At 45.9% G+C, this 25,891-nt stretch overlaps 1 protein-coding gene across 2 annotated transcripts in view; it reads right to left on the bottom strand.

Moving 5' to 3' along the window:
- Nucleotides 1-25,891, bottom strand: part of YDJC (YdjC chitooligosaccharide deacetylase homolog) — a 46,756-nt gene that overhangs the window by 13,023 nt on the left and 7,842 nt on the right. For both annotated transcript variants that reach the window (XR_010256912.1, XM_063964787.1), the window contains exons 2-4: nucleotides 20,505-20,690; nucleotides 18,818-18,977; nucleotides 5,514-5,613 (exon numbers count right to left, since the gene is read on the bottom strand). Coding sequence is in view for 1 of the 2 variants with exons in the window: in XM_063964787.1 (XP_063820857.1) it covers nucleotides 5,514-5,613; nucleotides 18,818-18,977; nucleotides 20,505-20,671 (427 nt within the window). In the remaining variant the exon portion in view is untranslated. The remainder of the gene's footprint in view (nucleotides 1-5,513; nucleotides 5,614-18,817; nucleotides 18,978-20,504; nucleotides 20,691-25,891) is intronic.

Raw genomic sequence — 25,891 nt, 5'->3', positions numbered from 1 at the left:
AACCTCGACCACCACTTGTTGAAGACATAATTTGCGAATCGCATTTAAAACTAACTCCCTTTCTAGGGGAGAAGTCGGTAGAGCCGATTTGAAAAACCGGCGAGGAGGCACCTCTTCGAATTCCAGCTTGTATCCCTGAGAAACAATTTCTATTGCCCAGGGATCCACCTGTGAGTGAACCCAGATGTGGCTGAAAAGTCGAAGACGTGCCCCCACTGGGGCGGACTCCCCCAGCGGAGCCCCAGCGTCATGCGGTGGATTTTGCAGAGGCCGGGGAGGACTTCTGTTCCTGGGAACTAGCTGTGTTGTGCAGCTTTTTTCCTCTGCCCTTACCTCTGGCAAGAAAGGACGATCCACGTACTCTTTTGCTTCTATTTGAACGAAAGGACTGCATTTGATAATGTGTCGCTTTCTTAGTCTGTGAGGGAACATAAGGCAAAAAATTTGATTTACCTGCCGTAGCTGTGGAGACGAGGTCCGAGAGACCCTCCCCAAACAATTCCTCACCCTTGTAAGGCAAAACCTCCATATGCCTCTTCGAGTCGGCATCACCTGTCCACTGCCGGGTCCATAAGACTCGCCTAGCAGAAATAGACATAGCGTTTATTCTGGAACCCAGTAGACTAATGTCTCTTTGAGCATCTCTCATATACAAGACAGCATCTTTTATATGACCTAGGGTCAATAAAATGTTATCCTTATCTAGGGTCTCAATATCCGCTGATAATGAATCTGTCCATGCTGCTACAGTGCTACAAACCCAGGCCGACGCAATCGCCGGTCTGAGTAAAGTACCAGAATGTGTGTAAATGGACTTCAAGGTAACCTCCTGCTTGCGGTCAGCAGGATCCTTGAGGGTAGCCGTATCTTGGGATGGCAGCGCTATCTTTTTTGATAAGCGTGTCAATGCTTTGTCAACCCTAGGGGAGGATTCCCACCGTATTCTGTCCTTTGGCGGGAAAGGATACGCCATAAGAATCCTTTTGGGAATCTGCAGTTTTTTGTCTGGAGATTCCCAAGCTTTTTCACACAACTCGTTCAACTCATGTGAGGAGGGAAAAGTTACCTCAGGTTTCTTTCCCTTATACATGTGTACCCTCGTGTCAGGGAGAGGGGGTTCCTCTGTGATATGCAAAACCTCTTTTATTGCAATAATCATATAACTAATACATTTAGCCACTTTTGGCTGTAACTTTGCATCATCGTAGTCGACACTGGAGTCAGAATCCGTGTCGGTATCTGTGTCTCCTGTTTGGGATAGTGGGCGCTTTTGAGACCCCGAAGGTCCCGGCGACATAGGGACAGACATGGGTTGACTCCCTGACTGTTCCCTAGCTTCAGCTTTGTCTAATCTTTTGTGCAATAAATTGACATTAGCACTTAAAACATTCCACATATCCATCCAGTCAGGTGTCGGCGCTGCCGACGGAGACCTCACGTTCATACGCTCCCCCTCCTCCCTAGGCGAGCCTTCCACCTCAGACATGTCGACACATGCGTACCGACACACCACACACACAGGGAAACTCTTATCTGAAGACAGTTTCCCCACCAGGCCCTTTGGAGAGACAGAGAGAGAGTATGCCAGCACACACCCCAGCGCTATATGACCCAGGAAAAAACACTAAATGTTTACCCAGTAGCGCCTTTTTATATGTATATGCGCCCCCCCCCCCCCCTCTCTTGAAAACCCTCTGTCACTGTGAGTAAGCAGGGGAGAGTCCGGAGAGCTTCCCTCTCAGCGCTGTGCTGTGGAGAAAATGGCGCTGGTGAGTGCTGAGGGAGAAGCCCTGCCCCCTCGGCGGCGGGCTTCTGTCCCGCTCAAAATCCTTAAAAAACTGTCGGGGGTTCTTTATATACATGTACAGTGCCCAGCTGTACATGTATATATGTAATTTTGCCAAAGGAGAGGTTTATATGTTGCCCAGGGCGCCCCCCCCCTGCGCCCTGCACCCTTACAGTGACTGCCGTGTGTGAGGTGAATGGGAGCAATGGCGCACAGCGTTACTGCTGTGCGTTACCTCTGTGAAGATCAATAAGTCTCCTGCCGCCTCTGAAGTCTTCTTTTCTTCTCATACTCACCCGGCTTCTATCTTCCGGCTCTGCGAGGAGGACGGCGGCGCGGCTCTGGGGCGGACAGCGAGGGTGAGACCTGCGTACCAATCCCTCTGGAGCTAATGGTGTCCAGTAGCCTAAGAAACAGAGCCTTGAAACTCACAGAAGTAGGTCTGTTTCTCTCTCCTCAGTCCCTCGATGCAGGGAGTCTGTTGCCAGCACCGCCCACATAACTTTCATAAACCTTCCTATCAAATTGCATCCACTCTGCACAGTCCACACATATCCTCACATGTCTTCTCATTCTTCACTTTCCCTTCCTCTTGACCCCGGTTCATCATTGCTGTGTGACCAGATCATACAGCCCACCAAGAACCTTTGGAATCTGGGACGACTCTGCAATAGAAAGCACCTATCCTTGTGTATCCATGCCTATTTCCCTATAGATTGTAAGCTTGCTAGTAGGGCCCTTCTACCTCTATGACTGTTTGTTATTACCCAGTTTTGATATATCATTGTTATTTCCAATTGTAAAGCGCAACGGAATTTGCTGCACTACATAAGAAACTGTTAATAAATAAATAATAATCACCCCTGATAGTCGGCACTATCAGGGATACTGCTTCATCTGCCGGAAGCAGGAGAAACAAAATCCCTGATAACTGCTGTTTTTTATATGGCTGCGATAGCAGTAAACACATGGATCCTGGATAAGTTCTGGAGTCCCTGTACTTTTGCACAAAAATGGCTGCAACCCCCCTCCCCCCCGAAAACCTCCCCAACAACCCACAAAACACAGGGGGTAACTGAATTACCCTCAAACCCCCCCCCCCAAACATTTTTTTTTTTTGCTGTAACTAGGGTATTTACTATGATTTTTTTACTGCGATAACAGGATCGCTGGTAATAGAGTTCTCCCCATACTGTACAGCATGTCTGACATTTATTTTATATTTTACATAAGCTAAACTGGTCTTGGACGCATATACTGTAGGTCTGTACAAATTACATGTGTCTCATGCAAAGTGTTTTGTTATTTTGAGGCTGGGGGCATGATAAACATTGCATAGTATTTTGGATGCAATACATCCTGCTGTTAATAACATTGGTATGCACCTAGAATTGCGATTAGAATCACAAAGGACAGCTCCCCCGATAAGTGCGATACAAGGACTTCCAGGTTTACGACCCGTGATTCCTTCTGTGCATGTGCCAGATGACTTGTGCGACACAGGGGACTCGGGGTGGGGTGTACTAAGAGAAAAATGCGGTAAAACCCCCATTTTTGGGGGTTTTACCGCATTTTCAAATGTACTAAGACCCCACCGCTGGTTTATCGCCGCCCAGGGCAGGGCCGGATTAAGGGCCACATGGGCCTGGAGCTGAAAATATTCAAGGGCCTATTGTGAGAAATGGGGGAGGTGTGATTAGTGCTATATGGGTGTGGCCAGAGCTATGTGGGTGTGTACAACCCTACACTATCAGCTCCAATGTCTCCCTAAATATGTAAAAATACAGTATTAAAAAATTGCATAATTTTTTGATAAAAATAGAAATGCAATCTTAATTGTTATGATTTATGACTGACCATGTGACCAGCAGATGGCTAGTGATCATGCTGCCATGATGATGGGCCTATTTTTATGTGGAGGCCTGGAGATGGAGCTCCATCCGCCCCATTGTTAATGTGGTCCTGGCCGAGGGTATCGCCATCTCTGGATGGCGATACTCTATAGAAGCCCATGGGCTTCTTATCGCCAGCTGCCGCAACCCGCCGCAGACACCGACCCCCCCTCCCCCTGGCATACCTTCCTCTAGGCAGCCCTGGTCCCAGATGGTAATCTCCTCCTCCCCCTAGCAACGCAGACGAAGGTCCTTCCAGGTGCAGGGGGGAGGAGGAGGAGGCGCCGGGGCAAGCCTGCTGCCTTGTTCCCGGCAGTTGAGAGGGAGAGCCCACTGGAGTGACGGAAACCCCCCTGCACACCACCTTACAAGTATCGCAGAGGGCCTCAGTCACCGCATTGCGATGTTGATCACATATATTAGTACATATGCGATCAACATTGCTGCAATGGGCGGCGATGTATGTTAATACATCCTGCCCACGGTGAGGGATCCGATTGGATTTGTCTCAGGAAGAATGCGATAAGAAGCTCATAGGCTTATATTAGGCAATGCCATCTACATCATTCATGCTCCAGAAAGTATCGCTTTCAGGAGCTTAGTACATATGGGAAATGTGGCCACTTTAGGACATCCCTCCCTGATGGTCCAACTGCTGTTGCTTCCACAACTAAATGTGTACTGCCCTCTATTTTGTGGTCCCTGGGCAATAGGCCTTTTTTTTTGTAGCATAGTCACCAGAACATGTTATACTATACCAGTCACTAAATCGGCTCCACTTTCTATAAGCCTTAACTAGATTGGGCTCTGCATTTTATGCTGTTCAAATAAGGTCTTGTTTTACTTGGGCGTTGCTCTCTGCATATCAAAAAAGTCAGTGTCAGTGTAAAGCCACAATTATTTCATCATTCCCTTTTTTGTGCAAAAAATGTTCTGTGAGCTACAAGTGTCTCCGTAATGTTAATGCTCCCAGCGTAGGCTATCATCTGTGTGTGTCATTTACTAAGAATAGCTCCAGCAGGGCATATGTAAATCGATGTGTGCATAAACAGGTGCAAAGCTATGTATGTGCATAGATGCACAACCATGCTTGCACACAGTGGAGCAGATGTATTAACCTGGAGAAGGGATTAAAAAAAAAGTGATAAAGCGGTGATAAGCGCAAGGTGATAACACACCAGCCAGTCATTACGGATTTGAAAAATGATAGGATCTGACTGGCTGGTGTGTTATCACCTTGCACTTATCACTGCTCTATCACTTCTTTATACCTTCTCCAGGCTTAATAGATCTGCCCCAGTGTTCCATAAAGAAGTAGTCTGTGCTTACCAGTGTACAGCAATGTAGATAATAAAATCTGCCACAACTAGTCTTGCTGGAGTTTTCCCTTATTACAAACACAAAACAGAAAAACAAAAGGGTAAACCCAAAACCTGGGAAGGAGGGAACTATAATGGAAGAGTGTGGAAGGGCCGCGTGTGTATTAATTTCAGGTTTGGTTGGAAATAGATATTTTGGGCTTCGTGCCAAGCTGTTGTGTGCTTTCCCAAATGCCCTGGAGTGTAAATGCTTTATGAGTATAATGATACAGTTTCTCTGTACTATCTGAGGCTATAATCCACATGACAATTTAGGATTCAGGGCTACTGTAGCTACCAACTCAGTATGTTAAGGGGCTTTTGAGAGACTATATAAAGTACTGGGTTTTCCTTTTCCTGCTGCAGTCATATGACGAGAGTGCTAGCGAGGAGATACTACTGTCACTATTATCCAGAAAACAAACATGCCCCCTATTTTCAGACATTTCTGGGCACAGGTCAAATGTGGCATCTTACTTGGTAACACATGAACATGTTGATGTCCATCCATGTGTTGGGGGTTCTGTCCAGTCAGCTCGCAAAATAGTCTAACCTGGGCACAGAGCTCTTGTCGAACCTGCCAAACAAGGAATAGATGTTATGTAAGTTTCTTAAAATTCCACTTTAGTATTTCAGCTTTTTTTCTTGACAAAATAAAAAACAAAAAAAATAAATAAAAAAATTTACTTGTCAGAAGAACAAAAAAAAAAAAGTATTAAAGAATAAGCATATACATACTCTTTGAAAATGGATTTGCGATATTGGGGGTCATTCCGACCTGACCGCATGCTGCCATTTTTTGCAGCGCAGCGATCAGGTCACTACTACGCATGCGTATGCACTGCGGGTACAAAGCGGATCGTTGCTGTGCGATGAATTTAACGAAGAATCCATTTGCACAGTCGAACGCAAGGAGATTGACAGGGGGGTCCCCGGTTCAAAGTGCAGCTGACCACGGGCGCGGCGTACGGGACCCTGCCTGGGGGGTCCCGCTAGGATCCCCTGTGTGTACACTGGCACAAAAATGTACAACTCCGAGAGAGGGGCGGAGCTTCCTCTGAGTGAGACCAGCTGCGTTTTGGCACCTTCCTCTGCTTACAGCAGCCATCTACAGCACACACTCAGCGCTTCCTGACTCACAGACACGCTGGAATCTGGTACAGGGCAGTGGCGTAACTACTGCCCCCGCAGCCCTCGCGGTGGGTTGGAGGTGCAGGGCTGCGAGGGCGCCGCCACTGATTTAGCGCAGATTGACATGCGGACGAGCCGCTGCTGTAAGGAGGAACACGGAGGCACAGCGCGCGCCTCTCCTGTGTCCCTCCTGCGTCTCTGGAGGGTCTATTGAATGAAGTGTCCGTTCGTGAGCTCTGATTGGCTCAGGAACCGGCACTTCATTTAACAGACACGCCGGAGACGCAGGAGAGACACAGGAGAGGGGGCGTCTTGCTGTACCTGGACCTTGGGGAGCATATGTGGCACTGGGGGAGGGGGAGCATATTTGGCACTTGGGGGGCATATGTGGCACTGAGGGGGCATGTGTGACACTGGGGGGTATATGTGTACCTGGCACTTGGGGGCATATTTGGCATTGGGGGCATATGTGGCACTGGGAGCACAGTCCTAGCAACAAGCATTACCCCCTGGCAACGAGCATGACACCCAGTGCATGAAACCCCTGGCAACGAGCATGACACCCAGTGCATGAAACCCCTGGCAACGAGCATGACACCCAGTGCATGAAACCCCTGGCAACGAGCATGACACTTTGCGCATGAAAACACCTGGCACCGTGCATGGAACCAAGAGCATGAAACCCCTGGCAACGAGCATGACACCCAGTGCATGAAACCCCTAGCAACGAGCATGACACCCTGAGCATGAAAACCCCTGGCACCGTGCATGAAACCCCTGGCAACGAGCAGGTAATTTAAAAGTAATTAGAAGCCTTACTGTAGGACTTAATGTGTAATGGGCATTACGGTGTGTGGCATAATGTATCACGGACATTGCGGTATGTGTCATAATGTGTCACAGGCATTACGGTGTGTGGCATACTATATCACAGGCAATGTGGTATAATGTCTCAGGGGCATTGCAGTGTGACATAATGTATAACGGGCATTGCGGTGTGTGGCATAGGGTACAACGGGCATTGCGGTATGTCACAGGCATTACGGTGTGTGGTATACTATATCACGGGCATTGTATGTGGTATAATGTCTCAGGATCATTGCGGTGTGCGTCATAATGTGTCACAGACATTGTATGTGTTATAATGTATCAGGGGCATTGCAATGTGTAGCATAATGTATAACGGGCATTACGATTCTTGTCATAATGTGTCACAGGCATTACGTGTGTGGCATAATGTGTCGGGGGCATTATGGTGTGTGCATATTGTGTCATGTGCATTATTGTGTGTGGCATAATGTCTAAGGGCCATTGCAGTATGTGGCATAATGTATACTGGGCATTACTATAAGGAGGAAAAATGACAAATAATGTAAGGGGCATGAATCAGAATTATTTTTCTTTCCTGTGGTGGCCAACGTCTGGGCGTGCAGGTTGCAAAACTGGGGTATAAGGTAGTCTTTTCCTGCAATGCCACGCCCCTTCATGCAAAGCCACGCCCATTTCAATGAAGCCACACCCCTTTTTGCGCCACGCGCAGGTTTGTCCCTTTACTAGTGCCAATTATGGGGGAAGGGGGGGGGGGGGGGACGGGGGACGTGCCAGAGAATTTTTTGGCTTGCCACTGGTACAGGGTGTAGCTAATGGGGAGAGCCGCTTGTGTACACTATTCTGAGCCTAATTAGGACTGTATTTAGTAGTGTTTACTGTGATTTACAGAGCTGACAGTCTCACTGGGGCTGTGCAGCTCAGGATGTGCTGGTATCCCCTTCTCTGTGTCTCCTCTCAAAATACAGTAGTGCAGGCTTGCATTATAACAGTCTGTGTGTATGTGTTTGTACTTACTGTGAAATATGGGTAAGCACAAGCTGTGCAGTATATGTCACACCAGATTCTCTCCATTATCTAATGATACTGTTTCTTGTGAGCAATGCAGTCAATCTTCACAAATTAGTGAAAAGGTTTGGGAAGAGGGTCCAGAGCCCCACTGGTTAGGGTCTCTTAAGACTATGATGTCAGATATGTTATCCTAGCTCACTGCTAATGTGCAGAAAACTCAAATACTGCAACAAGCTGTTGAAGATTTAGCTGCTAGGGCTGATGCACAGCCCCCCTCTCTCATGCAAGTCCCCAGAAGCGTGGTTTACCTGCTCTATTATCTGATACTGTTGATGAAATATAAGATGATGGTGATGACCTGGATCCCGTTAGTGGGGATCCCGATCCCACTCAGGGTATTTGAACCCCTCATTTTGGCTATAAGGGATGTGGCAAAGCTCCCTCTGGAGGACACTGCATCACAGCAGTTATTTTTCTTTGTACAAAATAAGCCCAATGTCACTTTCCCTGATTCTCAAGTTAGATGACTTAATCAAACAGGCCTGGAAAAATCCAGACAAAAAATTCCAAGTGTCCAAAAAGTTTTTGCGCACTTTCCCGTTTGCTGCTGAAAGTAGAAAATTTTGGGAGGAACCCTCTGGCGTGGATGTCTCAGTCTCTCGTCTGTCTAAAAAGGCAGTGCTACCTGCCCCGGGCTCCTTTAGCATAAAGGATCCTAGGGATCGGAATATAGAGACTACCCTAAAGTCTATGGGGGTCATTCTGACCCGTTCGCTCGCTGCGTTTTAACGCAGCAGAGCGAACGGGTCCCTGCTGCACATGCGCCAGCACCATAATGCGCCTGCCGGACGGCCGAAGGCCGTAGCAGGAGAGCGATCGCCTCTCCCTGATTGACAGGCAAGAGGCGATCCATGGGCGGGAGGGGGCAAAACTGCGGAAGTTTGGCCGCCGCTTCGTAGGCGTGGCCGGACCGAATAGGGGGGGTGGGGGGGGGCGGGCCGCAGCAGCTGCTTAACGTCCCACACAGCCGCTGCGGGCCAGGGAGTGAGGAGTAGCTCCCAGCCAGCTCGCTAAAACTGCGCTAGCCGGGAGCTACTCCTGAAGTGCAAAGGCATCACCGCTGTGCGATGCCTATGCACTTCTGCGGGGGGGGGGGGGGGGGGGGGGCGGCACGGACATGTCAGGGAACAAGATCGTAGCTGTGCTAAATTTAGCACAGCTACGATCAACTCGGAATGACACCCCTATATACACTGCAGCCGGCCTCTCACAAAGACCGGTTATTGAGAGTTGCTGGATGACCCATGCCATTCATTCTTGGGCCGTTCAAATTCAGGTGGGTCTCTCGGGGGATATGCCCTTAGTTACTATGGTCACCCTACTGAAGCACATTCAGGACACTACACGTGTCCTGTGATTCCCTCAAGGAGATGGGGAACATTAATGCTTGGACGTCTGCCATGGCAGTGTCTATGCTCAGGGCCTTGTGGTTGCGTCAGTGGATTGCAGATACAGAATCCAAACGTAGTGTGGAATCTCTCCCCTTTTCTGTGGAATGGCTTTTTGGGTTCGAATTGGATACATGGCTTTCCAAAGTTACGGCTGGGAAATCCAAGTTTCTCTCCTCTGGGGCACCGCTGGCAAGACGCTCCTATCTGGGGGAGTCTGTCCAGTCCTTTCGGTCTCACAGATTTCGATAGAAGGCCAGAGGTGCCTCCAATGCGGCCAGAGGAACCAGAGGCAAGTCCAGAAAACCTGCAAGCACCAGTTCTCAGGAACAGTCCACCGGTTCTGCTTCCACTAGCATGACAGTGCCCACCCACCCAGAGGGGATCTCAAGGTGGGAGGTCGACTGCATCACTTCAGCCGTGTCTGGGAGACCTCCTGCCAGGACGCTTGGGAGAGGGAGCTCGTTTCTCAAGGCTACAAGCTGGAGTTCGACAGTAGTCCTCCCCAATGACTTTTCAAATCAAGCTTACCAGCTTTGGAGGATATGCAGGTTACGTTGCAACAGGCTATCCGAAAATTGGTCCAGTCCCACGTCATTGTTCCAGTACCTCTACCGCAACAAAGTGTTTTACTCAACCCTCTTTGTGGTTTCCAAAGCCATATGGTTCGGTCAAACCCATTCTGAATCGGAAATTCTTGACTCCTTTTTTGAAGGTGTTCAAGTTCAAAATGGTATCCCTGCGAGCAGTGATTGCGGGCCTGGAAGAACAGGAATTTATGGTCTCCTTGGATATCAAGGACACCCATCTCCATATTCTTATTTGGCCTCCTCATCAGGCGTACCTGCGGTTTGCCCTGCTGGACGATCACTTCTAGTTCCAGGCACTGCCATGTCAACAGCCACGAGGGTATTCACGAAGGTGATGGCGGAGATGATGCTTCAACTCCGGATCCAAGGGGTCAATGTGGTCCCTTACCTGGACAAGGTGAAAACACTTCAGGAGATGGTCCCCAAGGTGCTTCGACCTACTTGAGTGTCCGTACATCTCTGCATAAGATTGTTGGGAAATATGGTTGCCTCTTATGAGGCAATCCAGTATGGCAGGTTCCATGCCAGAACGTTTCAGTTGGATCTCCTGAACAAGTGGTCCGAATCCATTTCCAGATGCACCGGATGATTCAGCTGTCACCTTAGGCCAGGATTTAACTGCTGTGGTGGCTAGAGTCCTTCAATCTCCTGGAGGGCAGGAGTTTAGGGATTCAGGATTGGAGCCTCCTCACGACGGATGCGAGTCTGAGACGATGAAGAGCTGTCACCCAAGGGGCGCAGTTCCAGGTCAGGTGGATCTACAATGCTCTACTTAAAGCCTCTACTCTGCTCAAGGATCACGCGATCCACATACAGTCTGCCAACGCCACGGTGTTGGCATATATCAATCGACAAGGAGGGATAAAAGGCAGAGCCTGCATGCAAGAGGTGTCAAAGATACTCCTCTGGGTGGAAAGAAATGCAAGAGCCATGTCAGCAATCTTCATTCCGGGTGTGGACAACTGGGAGGCGGACTTCCTGAGGCGTCACGATCTCCACCTAGAGGAGTGGGGGCTCCACCATCTGGTGTTCCAGCAGATCATCGACCGGTGGGGTTGCCCACAAATAGACATGATGGCTTCTCGTCTCAACAAGAAACTTCCCTGGTACTGCTCACGGACCCTCAGGCGAGGGTATCGCACTGGCATCGCCTTGGCAGTACTGGCTAGTCTACCTGTTTCCTCCAATCTCATTGCTCCTAAGAGTGCTAAAGCGAATAGGAATCAAGGTGTCCAGGCCATTCTAATTGCCCCAGATTGGCGACGGAGGGCGTGGTACGTGGATCTTCTGGACATGTCCGAAGAAGACCCTTGGCCTCTACCACTCAGAAGAGATCTTCAACAAAGACAGTTCGTCTACCCGGACTTACGGCGACTTCACTTGACGGCATGGAAGTTGAGCGTAACATCCTAGCTCACAAGGGCCTTCCAAGAAGTTTATTGCAACCATGGTTCAGGCCAGGAAACCTGCGATGTCAAAACACTATCAACATATCTGGAGGAGATAGGTCTCTTGGTGCGAGGAACGCACGTATCCGCCTGCAGAGTTTCACTTGGGACGTTTCCTGCAGGCTGGTGTGGATAAGGGCTTACGTCTGGGTTCCATTAAAGTCCAGATTTCAGAAGAAATTGGCAGTGTTGCCAGAAGTTCAGACCTTCTTGCAAGTAGTACTCCTACGGCAGCCTGGGATTTGGATGTAGTGTTGAACTTTCTACAGTCCTCCTGGTTTGAACCTCTGATGAAGACAAGTACCACAAGTGGAAGACGGTGATGTTACTGGCCCTGGCTTCTGCTCGACATGTTTCAGAATTGGGGGCCTTATCGTGTAGAATTCCCTACTTGGTCTTTTACGAGGACAGAGCGGAGCTCCGGACTTGACAGCAGTTCCTGCCGAAGGTTGTCTCTGCGTTCCACTTGTATCAACCAATTGTCGTTCTGTCCAGTTCGGAAGCTTCTGCCTTCTGCTTCTCTGGAGGCATTGGATGCTGTGCGGGCCATGAAACTATATATGTCAAGCGTACAGCTCTGTCGGAAAGATGGATTCCTTGTTCGTGCTCTATGACGCGCAGAAGGGTTGACCTGCTTCAAAGCAGTATATTGCTTGTTGGATTAGGCTTACTATCCAACAGGCCTGTGTGTTGGCAGCCTTACCTGTTCCTAAATCTCTGAAGGCCCACTCTACTAGATCAGCGAGTTCTTCCTGGGCAGCTGCCTGTTGAGTCTCGGCCTTGCAACTATGCCGAGAGGCTACCTAGTCGGGGAAGAACACTATTGTGAAGTTCTACAAATTTGATACCCTGGCCAAAGAGCATACCCAGTTTGGGCAGGCGGTGCTGCAGCAGTCTCCGCACATTCCTGCCCGTTCTGGAATCTTTGGCATGTTCCCATCGTACTAGTTTCCCCCAATATCCCTTATGGATGCTAGAGAAAATAGGATTTTAATACCTACCGGTAAATCCTTTTCTCATAGTCCATAAGGGATATTGGGCACCGCCTCAGTGCAGGTTTTTGTTCTTTAGTTACATGTTCAGCTGTTTTTGTTACCAGCCGTTGCTGGTTGTTATATGTTGTGGTGTGCTGGTGTTTAACTCTCACCACCTTTTGTTATCATGTTCTTCCTCTCATATATGTCCTTTCTCCTTCAGGCACGTTTTTACCTATAACTGCCTGTGGGAGGGGGCATAGAGGGGAGGAGCCAGCACACCCAGTTGAAGAAATTTACAGTGCACTGGCTTCTTTGGACCCTGTCTGTACCCCATCGTACTAGTTTACCCAATATCCCTTATGGACTACGTGAAAAGGATTTACCGGTTACTGAACATTATGTATGCCACCTATACTATATATTTTTTTTTTCCCATTACAGAAATCAAAGTTTGTTGATGGGGTGGAGATCCCGGTGCACCTTATTGGAGATGCGGCATACCGTTTGAGGCGTTGGCTTATCAAGGGCTTCACACAGCATCTCCCACTCTCTCCGGAACAAGTGCATTTCACCCACACTCTCAGCTCGGCCAGGATGGTGGTGGAGAACGCCTTTGGGAGACTAAAGTGCAATGACATTGCCATCACCCTTGTTCCGGATGTGGTTGCTGCTTGCTGTATCCTCCACAACTTTTGCGAGATACAGAAGGAACACTTTTTACCGGAGTGGAATGTTAAGGACCCTGATCTGTGCAATACTCTAGTAGAAGCAGCCTACGTGGGGGAGATAAGTAGTGGCAGTGCTGAGGAAATCTGCAACACCCTCACTGCTAACTTAACTACTATGACACAGTAGAGGACACAAGGGATGTTGTAAAAAAAGTTTTGTTTTTATTGTTTTTGACAAAAAGTTTTGGTTTTATTGTTTCTGAAAAAGTTATGTACATGTTACCTCACATGTATCATTTTAAATATAACATCTTTACAGTTTAAAATGCTTCTTAATTTTTTTTTAACATAAATAGGCCATAATGTGTGTAGACATTAGACACATAAATAGAAGGCATAATGTGTGTAGGTAACAGGCAGGTATGGCCTGGGCACTTGACAGGCCTGTAAAGTGCTGAATACACATGAACAATTTCAAAAAGACAAAAGACGAGGAATAAAGATTCTTTCCAACTGTCTGTATGAAGTGCTGCCCAGTGGACGGTTGTGAGTAGTGCAATCTGGATAATTATACTCAGTGCCATGTGGAGGATTATTCCCTGTGCCATCTGGATAATTATACTCAGTGCCATGTGGAGGATTATTCCCTGTGCCATCTGGACTATTATGCACAGTGGCATGTGGACTGCTATGCACTGTACCATCAGGACTGGTCTGCTTATTGGCATGTGGACTGCTACGCGCAGGGCTGTGTGAAAAATTATTCCCTGTCCCATCTAGATAACTATGCACTGTGCCATAGTGAGTAGTATTCCCTGTGCCATCTGGACTATTATGCACAGTGCCTTGTGGAGTAGCATTAGGTAGATTTGAGGGGTTTGTTTCCATAAACTGCATGCCTCTGCTATGATGCTGGTAGTTGGAAAAATGGCCCTCAGAATAGTGAGGAGGATACACTGGATAAGGGTGTGGATTGTGTAATCTAGACACCAGACCGTTAAGAAAGGACATCTGTGCCTCTCTGTTTTCCCTAGAAATGGGTTCATGCATACCCAACAAGTTGCATGAAAAAGGAATTTTTTAACTCTTTCTCGTTGTCAAAAAATCGTTAGAGTCGGGCGTCCTCCTGTGCATGTATTTCAGCATCGAAATCTTGCAGTTGATTGACCAGGATTCTTGTCATTATGTGCGTAGCTTGCTCCATCTTTGAAGTTTTTTTCTTCCGTTCAGGTACGTCAAAGACTAGAGATGGAGGGAAAACAACAATTTTAAGAAATCAGATAGCAGTGATGTCAGCATATATGTGCTTGAGGCCTTCTTCCTCCTGCACACTGCAACATATACATTTTGAGTATCGGTCAAGACAAAGATATGTGTGAAGGAAGTGCGCAATTGTACAAACATTGCATGCTATGCACGATTTATCCTTTCTAAAGGATAATTTGTGCTATTTGTGCAGGTGTGTACAGGCCTATGATGTTGTCAGCAGTCATTATTACTCATAAATGGTGCAACAGCTAATGTGGTCTTCTGATATTGATGAAATACATGACAGTCAGGAACTGAATGTGTAACGCAGCATTTAAAAATAATAAGTGCAAACATCATTGTGGAATACGGCCCATACTATATACTGAATTTTAAATAAAAACAAAAATCTTAAGTGTGTGCAAAATAAAAACAACTTACTGTTCCTACGTAACTTTGGGGTCTCACTCTGCGCAGAAGTCTGTGTCCCAGCCGGAGTCCCTGTGCTGCTTACACTGGCATTGACCTCAATAGTATTGGTGACTGGGTCTCCCACAGCAGCCATCGGATCGGTGTCGCTGATCTCAGTGATGTCATCACAGAACATTGGTGGCGTCGGTGGAATGGATTGGCTGTTCTCCAGGGTAGCGCTTCGTGAGGATGTACAACTGGACAATTAAATGGCAATGGGATTAACCAGTGCAGAATTGCCAGAAACTTCATTGCACTGATCATAGTAAGCCCACTCCATTCTAGCAGCACCACTTTTCCTACTGTTGTGGTCGTGAACTTTGTTGTAGTATTTTCTGAGAGCTTTCAATTTATTCACTACCTGCTGCTGTGTGCGCTCAATGCCCCTAGAGGTAAGTATATTGGCAATGTTGGTGTACACTGTGGTGTCCTCTGCTTCCAGATCTCCTCCTCCCCTCTAACAGAAAGCACTTCCCTGATCTCTTCCACCTTCCAGTGCGCCATGCTGTCTCTCATCCGTCTCCCCTGCAGCACAATTGAGACCTCAGACACAAGCGCCAGTGCCACGCCCGCTCAGCCAATCAGAGAGACCCTGCTGCTCAGCCAATCGCCAGTGCCCCACAAGCTCAGCCAATAAGCGATGTTAACCGCTACCCGTTTCTAAAATACCGGGTTGGACCCTTTCAGACAGCCGGCAACCCGTGTACGATCAAGGAAAAATCCAGGTAGAAACCTGGGTTGAAGTCCCGGGAATTCAGTCCTGTGTTGACCCTTTCAGACACAAAACAAAATCCCGGGTTGACCCTTCTCGATCCAGAAAATTACCGGGTTCTTTTCTCTGTCTGAAAGTGGTATTAGGGACCTTCTCATTATAATGTGGTATAAAATGCAAGTAAGGCATTATAATGTTACATAATATGAAATGGGGCACTGTAATGTGGCACAATATGCAGTGAAGGCACTATAGTGTGGCATAATATGCAGTGAAGGCACTATAGTGTGGCATAATATGAACTGGGCGCCCTGTCATAATATGAGTACTGTGCTGCAAAATGTGTACAGGCAGCCATACAACGTGACATAATGTGAACTAGGGCACTACTATGGGGCATAATGTTAACTAAGACATTACTATGGTTCAGAAAATGAACTAGGGCACTATCATGGGGCACAAAAATAACACCTGCTGCAGAGAGGTGTCTCTCTCAAAGCATTTGGGACAGGGGCCCCCTTTAAAATGTTGCTATGGGGCTCACAAAGTTCCGGCTCTGCCCTTGTCTTGAGGGATGCCATTTGTTCAATTGTATAGGGAGGGCAGTTCTGCATGTTACAGGGGTGACGCAATGGAGGCAAGGGGGAAGTCACAGAGTTATACTGGAAAAAAAACATTTGGATAGACATTAAACCAGTACAAAGGTAATACATTAATAATTTCTCACTTTAAACTTTTCCTTAGTTTCTCTGCATACATATATTTTTTTAAACACAATGGCTTAAACCTGGGTTACATGTTTTATTGTAAATTTATATTGTCAAACTTGTAAATCATTTATATGATGAATAGCTTTAGGCCTTAGCACTTGCTCATATCGTGCACTACCCTTTGCTCTCTAAAAGGAGCTGTCAGAAGTAATTAAGTGATAACTATGAGAATCACATTAACAATGTACTTACAGAAAAATAATGCATGGCAACTTTTTTATTTCATTCTACGTTTTTTTTTGAGGAAGCACCTGTGTGCGAAACGCGTTAGAGAATTGCCTTTCACCCTGCCAAGTGATCAGCGACATTGTTTGGGATCAACCCTGCCGGATTGGGGGCTAAGGACAACCAACGAGACCTCCTACACACCTGCCGCTCCAGCTGAACTGCAATCAAAGGAGACGCGGCTAGCAAGGTGGAGAGTCTATTCTGAAAATTGTCCACATACAAGCAGCCCCACTCACGTTGAGGGTTAGAAACCATCCAGCACCGCTACCACCACGGAGGACGGACGGGGAGAAGGAAAGCAAACCAGCATCGCTGTGCACGGCGAGGATCTCCCCATCACGTCTGCATCCACGGACACGGTGGTAAGCGGCTCAATTTAGAAACTGTCAGTCCATGGACTTTGCAATTATATGAATGAGAACTGTGGTCCTATGCTAAAGACTGAGTTCTAATACAACGAAGATAAGCAATATTCAATGTTGTGGAAATTGTGTCTTTAAACAGAGAACTGAGTTTTCACCTTGGAAAATCACCGTTTAAACGTTGTGGATACATAAATTATGTTGCATTTTAATCCAGGAGTGTAACTATTAATTGTCTCTGATAGATTTGAGCACTGGATGTTTAAAACAGAGAAATATCATCATTTTTATTATTATAAAATAATTTTTTAGAATGTGCCCCTAATGAGTATGCATACTTAATTTTTTTTATTATATTGTTGTATGAGATAGAACGTTTGTACTAAAATAAACACCAGAGAAGTGAAAAACACGTGTTTTTATTCATATACGCACCTGGAGAAATAGCGCAATCAGTCACTTTTCTTTTTTCACGTTTATTATCAATACTGTGTCTATTGTAAATCCATTTCTCTTACAGTTAACAGTTTTCAATGGAGCTTTGAAAATCGTGTAGACACTTAAGGGGGGCGATTCAAATGCTTTTAGGTGTCCATCAGGGCAATTTAATTGTTGTTTTCCCCCCACTGCAAGTGGTAGCACTGGGGGAAAACAACTGAATTGTCCCCAATGATCATGGATTGTCACTGTACAGACAATCAGTAGTGGAAACCACTGATCACAGCAAAACAATTAAAGAATAGACCTGTTGTTTCACAGTCACGAATCCTAATATCTGAGGTTCTGCATGATAAGTAGAGCAATTTAGTCATGTCACGCAAATTAGATGATTCCTAGGTCATAATATCTTCAACCATAAAAAAAAAAAAACACAACATTTTTACACAACATCTACATCCATTCGTCTCTTCAAATATAAACCTATGTATTACACAATCAGACTTGATCACACAATGATATTCCCTTTGGCAGGTGTTCACTGTGCTGCAATGAAGTGGAAGCCATATTATCTGTAACTGAAAGACATTTTACTTTTGTCATAATAACTTTGGCTTCTGTCCAGTAAGCATTGTGAATACCCTAGACAGTGCCATTATTCCAGTTCTAAAATGCCATCTGTACAGACTCGCTCACAGGTTCTTAAACTCCACCATTATAGTCCAGGTTTTATGGATATTCATGCTTGAGAATAGGAGACTAAGGGCCTAATTCAGACCTGATTGCAGCAGCAAAAAAATGTCTCTAATGGGCAAAACCATATGCACTGCAGGTGGGACAGATATAACATGTGCAGAAAGAGTCAAGATTTGGGTGTGGTGTGTTCAAACTGAAATCTAAATTGCAGTGTAAAAATAAAGCAGCCAGTATTTACCCTGCACAGAAACAATATAACCCACCCAAATCTAACTCTCTCTGCACATGTTATATCTGCCCCACCTGCACTGCACATGGTTTTGCCCATTAGAGAACAATTTTGCTGCTGCGATCAGGTCTGAATTAGGCCTTAATTAGTACCTTAGTCAATTTTTATGTATCCATCTGTGCTGATGCATGGTTGTCTTTAAAACATGGACTGTAAAGGTGGTGTTTAGGAACCGCTGGACTAGCCTATAGGTTATTGAGGCCCCAACAGTCAGTGATGATCCCAGAAGAGGAATAACCCCTTGCAATATGGGCTGATAGCAAAGCAGTGAAGAGGTTATGTTTCACATAACTAACCACACCTTGTCTCACAGTGAGTGTACAAATTAGGTTACTGTCCATTAGATCCCAAAACAAAATGAAAAATGCATTTTAAATTATAATTGTTTACGGAACATGAACAGTTTTTTTGTTTTTTTTTAAATGTACGCTTTTCGCATGCATTAAATAATAGATCAATGACCCACCTCCGACATGCTGAGCAGTCCCTGTGCTAGTGCTTTTCGGATACCCATCTTCCCATGAAATACCCCATGAGCGTTGAGAAGAGTGGAGCTTTGACAAAGTTCTCTACATACTGGGACACCTTCTGAGAGATTGGCATGCAGGCCAATGGGAATATTATATCTACAACACAAAGTAGAAGACAGGTCTGGATACATCCATCCACACAGAGGTGTTTATAGTTAGTCAGAAAGCATTTATTATATGTTAACATTTGTTTATCTTTTAAAGAAACAATCTGTACCGGAGGCATCTACAAGAAGATTTTGTCCTTTTTCCCCTAGTGAATTAATACACAAAAGCTATTGCAAAAAAGTACCGTATATACTCGAGTATAAGCCGACTTTTTCAGCACTTTTTTTTGTGCTGAAAAAGCCACCTCGACTTATACTCGAGTCAGTCAGTGTGACAGGCAGAGCAGTGTAAAGGAGGGACACGGAGCGCACAGCGCGCGCCTCTCCTGTGTCCCTCCTGCATCTCTGGCGGGTCTATTATAGGAAGTACCCGTTCGTGACCTCTGATCACGAACCGGCACTTCCTTTAATAGACCCGCCGCGGCCGCCGGAGAGCTGTGTGCTCCGTGTCCCTCCTTCAGAAGAAAGCGCGGGATCGACGGAGGGGTAAGTACCAGGCACTGGGGGAGCATATTTGGCACTTGGGGAGGGGGCATATCTGGCAGCATGAGGGGGCATATCTGGCAGCATGAGGGGGCATATCTGGCAGCATGAGGGGGCATATGTGGCACTGTGGGGCATATCTGGCAGCATGAGGGCATATCTGGCACATCTGGCACTGTGGGGCATATCTGGCAGCATGAGGGCATATCTGGCAGTATGAGGGCATATCTGGAAGTATGAGGGCATATCTGGCACTGTGGGGGCATATCTGGCACTGTGGGCTGTGTACGGCTAGAGCTGCATTTCCCACCCTAGGCTTATACTCGAGTCAATAAAGTTTTCCCAGGTTTTTGTGGTAGAATTAGGTGCCTCGGCTTATATTCGGGTCGACTTATACTCGAGTATATACGGTATATATTTAACTAACACAAAATAGTACCCATAACAACACAATCTCCCATTTGCCATAGGTTGCTGTAGGTACTAACGATTTATCTTTAGAAAGAATGAATCAGATATTAGGAAGCCCTACTATTTAGTCTGACAATTTGTTCTTTGTCCACAAAAATACAAGTACCTACAGTATGAATGTCATCCCTAACATATACTGTAAACATATTACTCCTCCGGTACACTGGACAAATTTGTCTTTCCTACTGCAATGATTAAATACATTGCCACAACGTTAGAAAATTATTAGACATATAAACCAATATTACCAAGAAATATAGTTTTTTTTTATTGCGTTAACCAACAATTAGCCAAACTGTGAAATGTGGTCAGGTCACAAATGGTTATGAAAGTGTTAAAATGGCTTTTAAAATGAACTGGCAAATATTTGTTAACAGGGTGTTGTGTCACTGTAGGTACTGTATACATTAGGATAAGACATGTATTGTTACTGATGCTAGAAAAACCCACAAATGCTTACTGTTTATATTGAATAACCAGCACACATGCAAGGGAAGGCATGAGTGCATTAGTTGGTTAGGGTCTTTACATCAATCTTACAAATAAACATCAGTCATGTTACCTGCGAGCCAGGTCTGCGGCAGACGCTGCGGAGCTGCCATTTACCAGCAGAGACACATTAGAAATGGCTCCGGCATTGAAACATTCTACGATGCCAACATCTCTGCGAGGGCAGTATCCAAAGTCATCTCCTGTCACCACCAGCTTGACACTGGTGTTCAGAGACATAGTTTATAGCTGGGATTGACTACAAGAAGGAGAAATACAAGACTCGGTAAGCACCGATTACATTACATTTCTTTCTGCATATCTCAGTTAAAGCATTAAACGTAAACAAGCTTTTCTCAGTTGCTTTATATGCATACTACTGTTGGGTCATTCCATGCCAAATCATCACAAAAAAATAGTGATGAGCGGATTCGGTTTTACTCGGTTCTCAAAACGGCATCTTATTGGCTATCCAAAACACGTGACATCTGTGAGCCAATAAGATGCCGTTTTGAGAGCCGAGTAAAACCGAATCCGCTCATCACTAAAAAAAAATTAACTTTTCAACCAGACTGTCTCAGATTTTCTTGAAATTTGGTAAGATGCGAGACAGTTACTTTCATATGTAAAATTTTAGCCCTCAGGGATACACCGTGTATATGCAACAGGGTTGCAAACATGACAAAATAAAATTACACTTTATGCTTGCAAGGTCAACTAAAACAAATCATAACTTTGCTCCTAATTGTGGTAGAACTTTCATGTTGGTCTTGTTTTGAAGCGAAGGGACCATAGTTTTAATAAAAAATAGGTTTAGATTTAAATATATACTTTTAAATTTCAAGGTCACGATGTGACCTTTGACCTTGAATATCTAAATAAACAAACAAAAAAAACCCCATCAGTGTACTTTTAATTTTTTGGTACATAAATACATGTTATGGTAAGAACTTACCGTTGATAACGGTATTTCTCCTAAGTCCACAGTATAACATTGGGGATATGATGAAGCGAGAGCAGATTTGCACCAATCGGTCAAAGCTTTTCGGTCTCCCAGCATGCAACGGGCCCGTCCATATATCCCCGCCTCCTGGCTCAGGCAAATCAGTTGTATTCCCAAAGCTCAAGGCAGGAGCATCATAGATAGCCCTAATCAGACGAGAAGAACACACATTCACACCCTTCCGTACAAGAAAGAAGAGGTTAGTGAGTAAAAATCCTCAAATCAGATGAGTCAGGGTGGGATTCTTGTGGATCCTGTGGATTTAGGAGAAATACCGTTATCAATGGTAAGTTCTTACCATAAAGTATATTTGTCTGGAAGGGTCCACAGGTTATCCACAGGATAACATTGGGATTTCCCAAAGCAATTTAGTGGACAGGAAAATCTGTTGCCAGAATTCAGCGTCGTGAGAGGCAAAAGGTATCCATGGCATAATGTCTAATGTGTTAATGGAAGACCATGTGGCTGCCTTACATATCTGTTCTGCTGAAGTACCACGTTGTGCTGTCCATGATGGACCTACCTTAAGAGTAGAGTGAGCAGAGACATTAGCCGGAACAGGGAGATCAGCCTGAGAATATGCTTCTGAAATAGTCATCCGAAGCCACCTTGCCAGTGTCTGCTTATCAGCAGGCCATCGTCTTGTGAAATCCGTAGCGAACGAAGAGAGAATCTGTCTTTCTGATGGCACTGGTACGATACACGTGGATCCTTAAGGCACGGACCACGTCCAGTGATGCATTTCCCGCAGAAAGGCCCGGTTCCTGGAAAGCAGGGACTACAATTTCTTCGTTAAGGTGAAATTTAGACACCATCTTGGGAAGATACCCAGATTTAGTTCTAAGAACCGCTCTATCTGGATAAAAGATCAGAAATGGAGGACGACATAACAATGCCCCTAAATCGGATACTCTTCTAGCCAACGCCATGGCCAGCAGAACTTTAGCTGTCAACCATTTAAGATTAACTTAATAAAGTGGTTCAATGGGGCAACCTGAAGGGCCTTTAGGACTAAACTTAAGTCCCAAGGCATTGTAGGAGGAACAAAAAGGAGGTTGATTGTGCAGCATTCACTGGAGAAAAGTACGCACATCCTGTAAGTTGGCAATTTTCTTTTGGAACCATACAGTTAATGCTGACACTTGCACTCTCAAGGAAGCCACCTTCAACCCTTTATCCATTCCTGCCTGAAGGAATGCTAAGACCCTGGAAACTCTGAAAAACCTAGGGTCCATTTTCCGTTCACTGCACCAATGAATATAGGTTTGCCATATTTGGTGATAAATGCAAGCTGAGGAAGATTTCCTTGCTCTGAGCATTGTTTGAATTACTTGTTGTGAGAATCCTCTTGACTTCAGGATAGAGGTTTCAAGAGCCACGCCGTCAAAGATAGTCGATCCAGATGTCTGTGATAACAAGGACCCTGCATCAGTAGATCTGGACGTTGAGGGAGCATCCATCGACATTCTCTGCAGATCTCTATACCAATGTCTTCTGGGCCAAGCCGGAGCTATTAGTATCACGGCACCCTTTCCTTGCTTTATCTTTCTTACCACCCTGGGTAATAAGGTGATTGGAGGAAACACATAGGCCAGATGAAAGACCCATCTCACCGACAGAGCATCCACAAACATCACTCTGGGATCCTTTGTTCTTGACCCGTATGCGAGAACTTTGTTGTTCTGACGGGGTGCCACGAGATCTATCTCTGGCAACCCCCACTTGTCTACTAGAGTCTGGAAGACCTCCGGGTGTAGAGCCCATTCGCTTGCCTGAATGGTGTGTCGACTGAGAAAACCTGCTTCCCAGTTTAGAACTCCCGGAACGAACACTGCGGACAAGGCTGGATGATGAAGTTCTGCCCACTTTAGTATGTGACTTACCTCCTTCATAGTACTTTGGCAGCGAGTTCCTCCCTGATGGTTGAGGTACGCTACTGCCATCGCATTGTCCGAGCGGATCTGAACTGGTTTTCCCTGAAGAATGTGCTTTGCCTGAATCAGTGCCATGTATATGGCCCGAAGTTCCAATATAGCAACCTTCTTCCTTGGTCCACTGCCCCTGGAAACAAAACCTTCCTGACACTGCTCCCCAGCCCTGGAGACTGGCATCTGACGTCAGAATTTCCCAATCTGATATCCAAAAGGGTCTCCCCTTGTCCAGATGGGATGTCTGTAGCCACCAGGCTAATGACCTTCTTACGTCCATCTGATGCAACCCATTGCATTTGGCAAGGATCAGATGCTGCCTCGAGTGGAACTGTGCATACGCCACCATGTCGAATGTTGACACAATCAATCCCATCACACGCATTGCTGCGTGAATGGATACCTTTTGACTGTGTAGCAACTCCTGAATCCTTGACTGAACTCTGGATATCTTGTTCAGAGGTAAAATTACTCTGAAGACTTGAATCCAGTACAGCCACCAAGTGAGTCATCCGCTGTGACGGACCCAGACACGATTTTGCCCAATTTATGAATTTATGAGCCACCCGTGCCTTAGCAGACACGTTATTGTCTGTTGCAAATGACATAGCAGCAATTCCTGCGACTGTGCCAGGATTAATAGACTGTCAAGGTACGGAAAAATTCTTATCCCCTACTGGCAGAGATAAGATGCCATTACCACCATAATTTTGGTAAATAATCTGGGGGCTGTGGCTAACCCAAAAGGTAGGACCTGGAACTGAAAATGCTGTTGAAGGATAGCGAACCTGAGATAGCACTGATTGGACAGTGCTATAGGAACATGTAGGTAAGCATCCTGGATATCCAGGGATACCATATAATCCTCTGGCTCCACGGCCAAAATGATAGAACGTAGAGTCTCCACATGAAACAGAGGTACCCAAATGTATTTGTTAAGCACTTTGAGATTGAGAATGGGGGAGAATGACCCATTTGGCTTCTGAACTAGAAACAGTTTGGAGTAAAAACTCTGTCCTCATTGTGCAGGAGGAACTGGAATGATTACTCCTGACTAAAGCAATTTCTGAACTGTCTCTTGCAAAGCCCTGACCTTCATCTCTACCCGAGCGGGCTGGTTAAAAAAAAAAACGTTGAGGAGGGTGCTTCTTGAAGGCAAAAGCATAACCCAGAGATACCGTTTCCTGCATCCAGGCATCTGTTGTAGTCTGCTGCCAGATCTGTGCAAACTGAAGAAGCCGGCCCCCCACCATGGGATCCCCCAGGTAGAGGCCCGCAGCATCAGGCTGATGGCTTATTTTCTGTTTTACCAACCGGTCTTCTGGTAGCCCAATGCTTTTTAGTCTTACCAGACTTGTTCTACTGGGGCCGGCTGCCATCACCTTTTCCTTTAGCTTTTCCTTGAGACCAAAAGGGCCGAAAAGCTGGAACTATAGGTTTGAATTTGTATGTGGAAGGAAACATTACCTTCTCGGAGTCTGCTTCTGACTCCCAAATATCTGTCAATTCTTTACCAAAAAGAATATCTCCAGAAAAAGGCAAAGATTCCAAAACCTTCTTAGTTTCTGAATCAGCTTTCCACGTACATAGCCAAACTGCTCTGCGAGCAGCTATTGTTGAAGCTGATGCCCTGGAGGCAATAGTACCCATATCCAAAGCTGCTTCTTCCAAGAACATTGCAGCCTGTTTTATATGTGCTCTATAGGATTTTTACTCTCTAGATGCCATTGAAAAATCCCCCTCCAATGCATCAGCCTAGGCAGCCACTGCTTTCGCCATCCAAGCTGTAGCCATGGCTGGTCCTGTGACTGCCCCAGACAGGGACATTTTTTTTTTTTTAAAAACCATCCACTCTCCTATCTGTGACATCATTTAATGATGTTGAAGTCAGAGGTAATGTAGATTTTCGCACTAATCGAATCACATGTGTATCTACCTTGGGAGCCACCTCCTTTTTTAAACAATCCCCAGCTGGAAGAGGATAATTGGAATTCCATTTCCTAGGAATTCTAAACTTATTATTGGGCGTAGCCCAAGCCTTTTCCATGATTTCCGTCAGCTGATCTGACCCCGGAAACTCAGACTTAACAGTTTTGGGACATTTAAACACAGATGTCTTAGTTTTTAACACAGGCTCTGCTGAGTCCTCTAAGAATAGAATGGCTTTCATTGCTTTAATTAACTCAGCTATATCCACTGAGCCGAGACCTTCCTCCTCTTCTTCGTATGCCGAACCAGAGTTTGAGCTTTCATCCTCCGATGAATCCTCATCTGAAACATGTGTAGCCTGTGAGGATAAAGATTTACTTACCACTGGCTTATCAGTCTGTTTCTTTTTAGAGGCTGCTGCTGGAAGTGATAAACCGCAGGTGGGAAGCTGCATGTAAGGGTTAATTGTGTAACCTATCCCTTGTACAGGAGTTGGATTTATCCGTTCAGCTCCTATATATTAGGCCAAATCTGTGACTTTGTGCTAGGCCGTAATGCTGGGTGGAGTCACAGGGCTGAGTCAGCAGCCTCTGCCCTGTG

Source organism: Pseudophryne corroboree, chromosome 1 (assembly GCF_028390025.1).
Source record: "Pseudophryne corroboree isolate aPseCor3 chromosome 1, aPseCor3.hap2, whole genome shotgun sequence".
Classification (NCBI taxonomy): domain Eukaryota; kingdom Metazoa; phylum Chordata; class Amphibia; order Anura; family Myobatrachidae; genus Pseudophryne; species Pseudophryne corroboree.
This window is presented reverse-complemented; position numbering and strand designations above follow the sequence as displayed.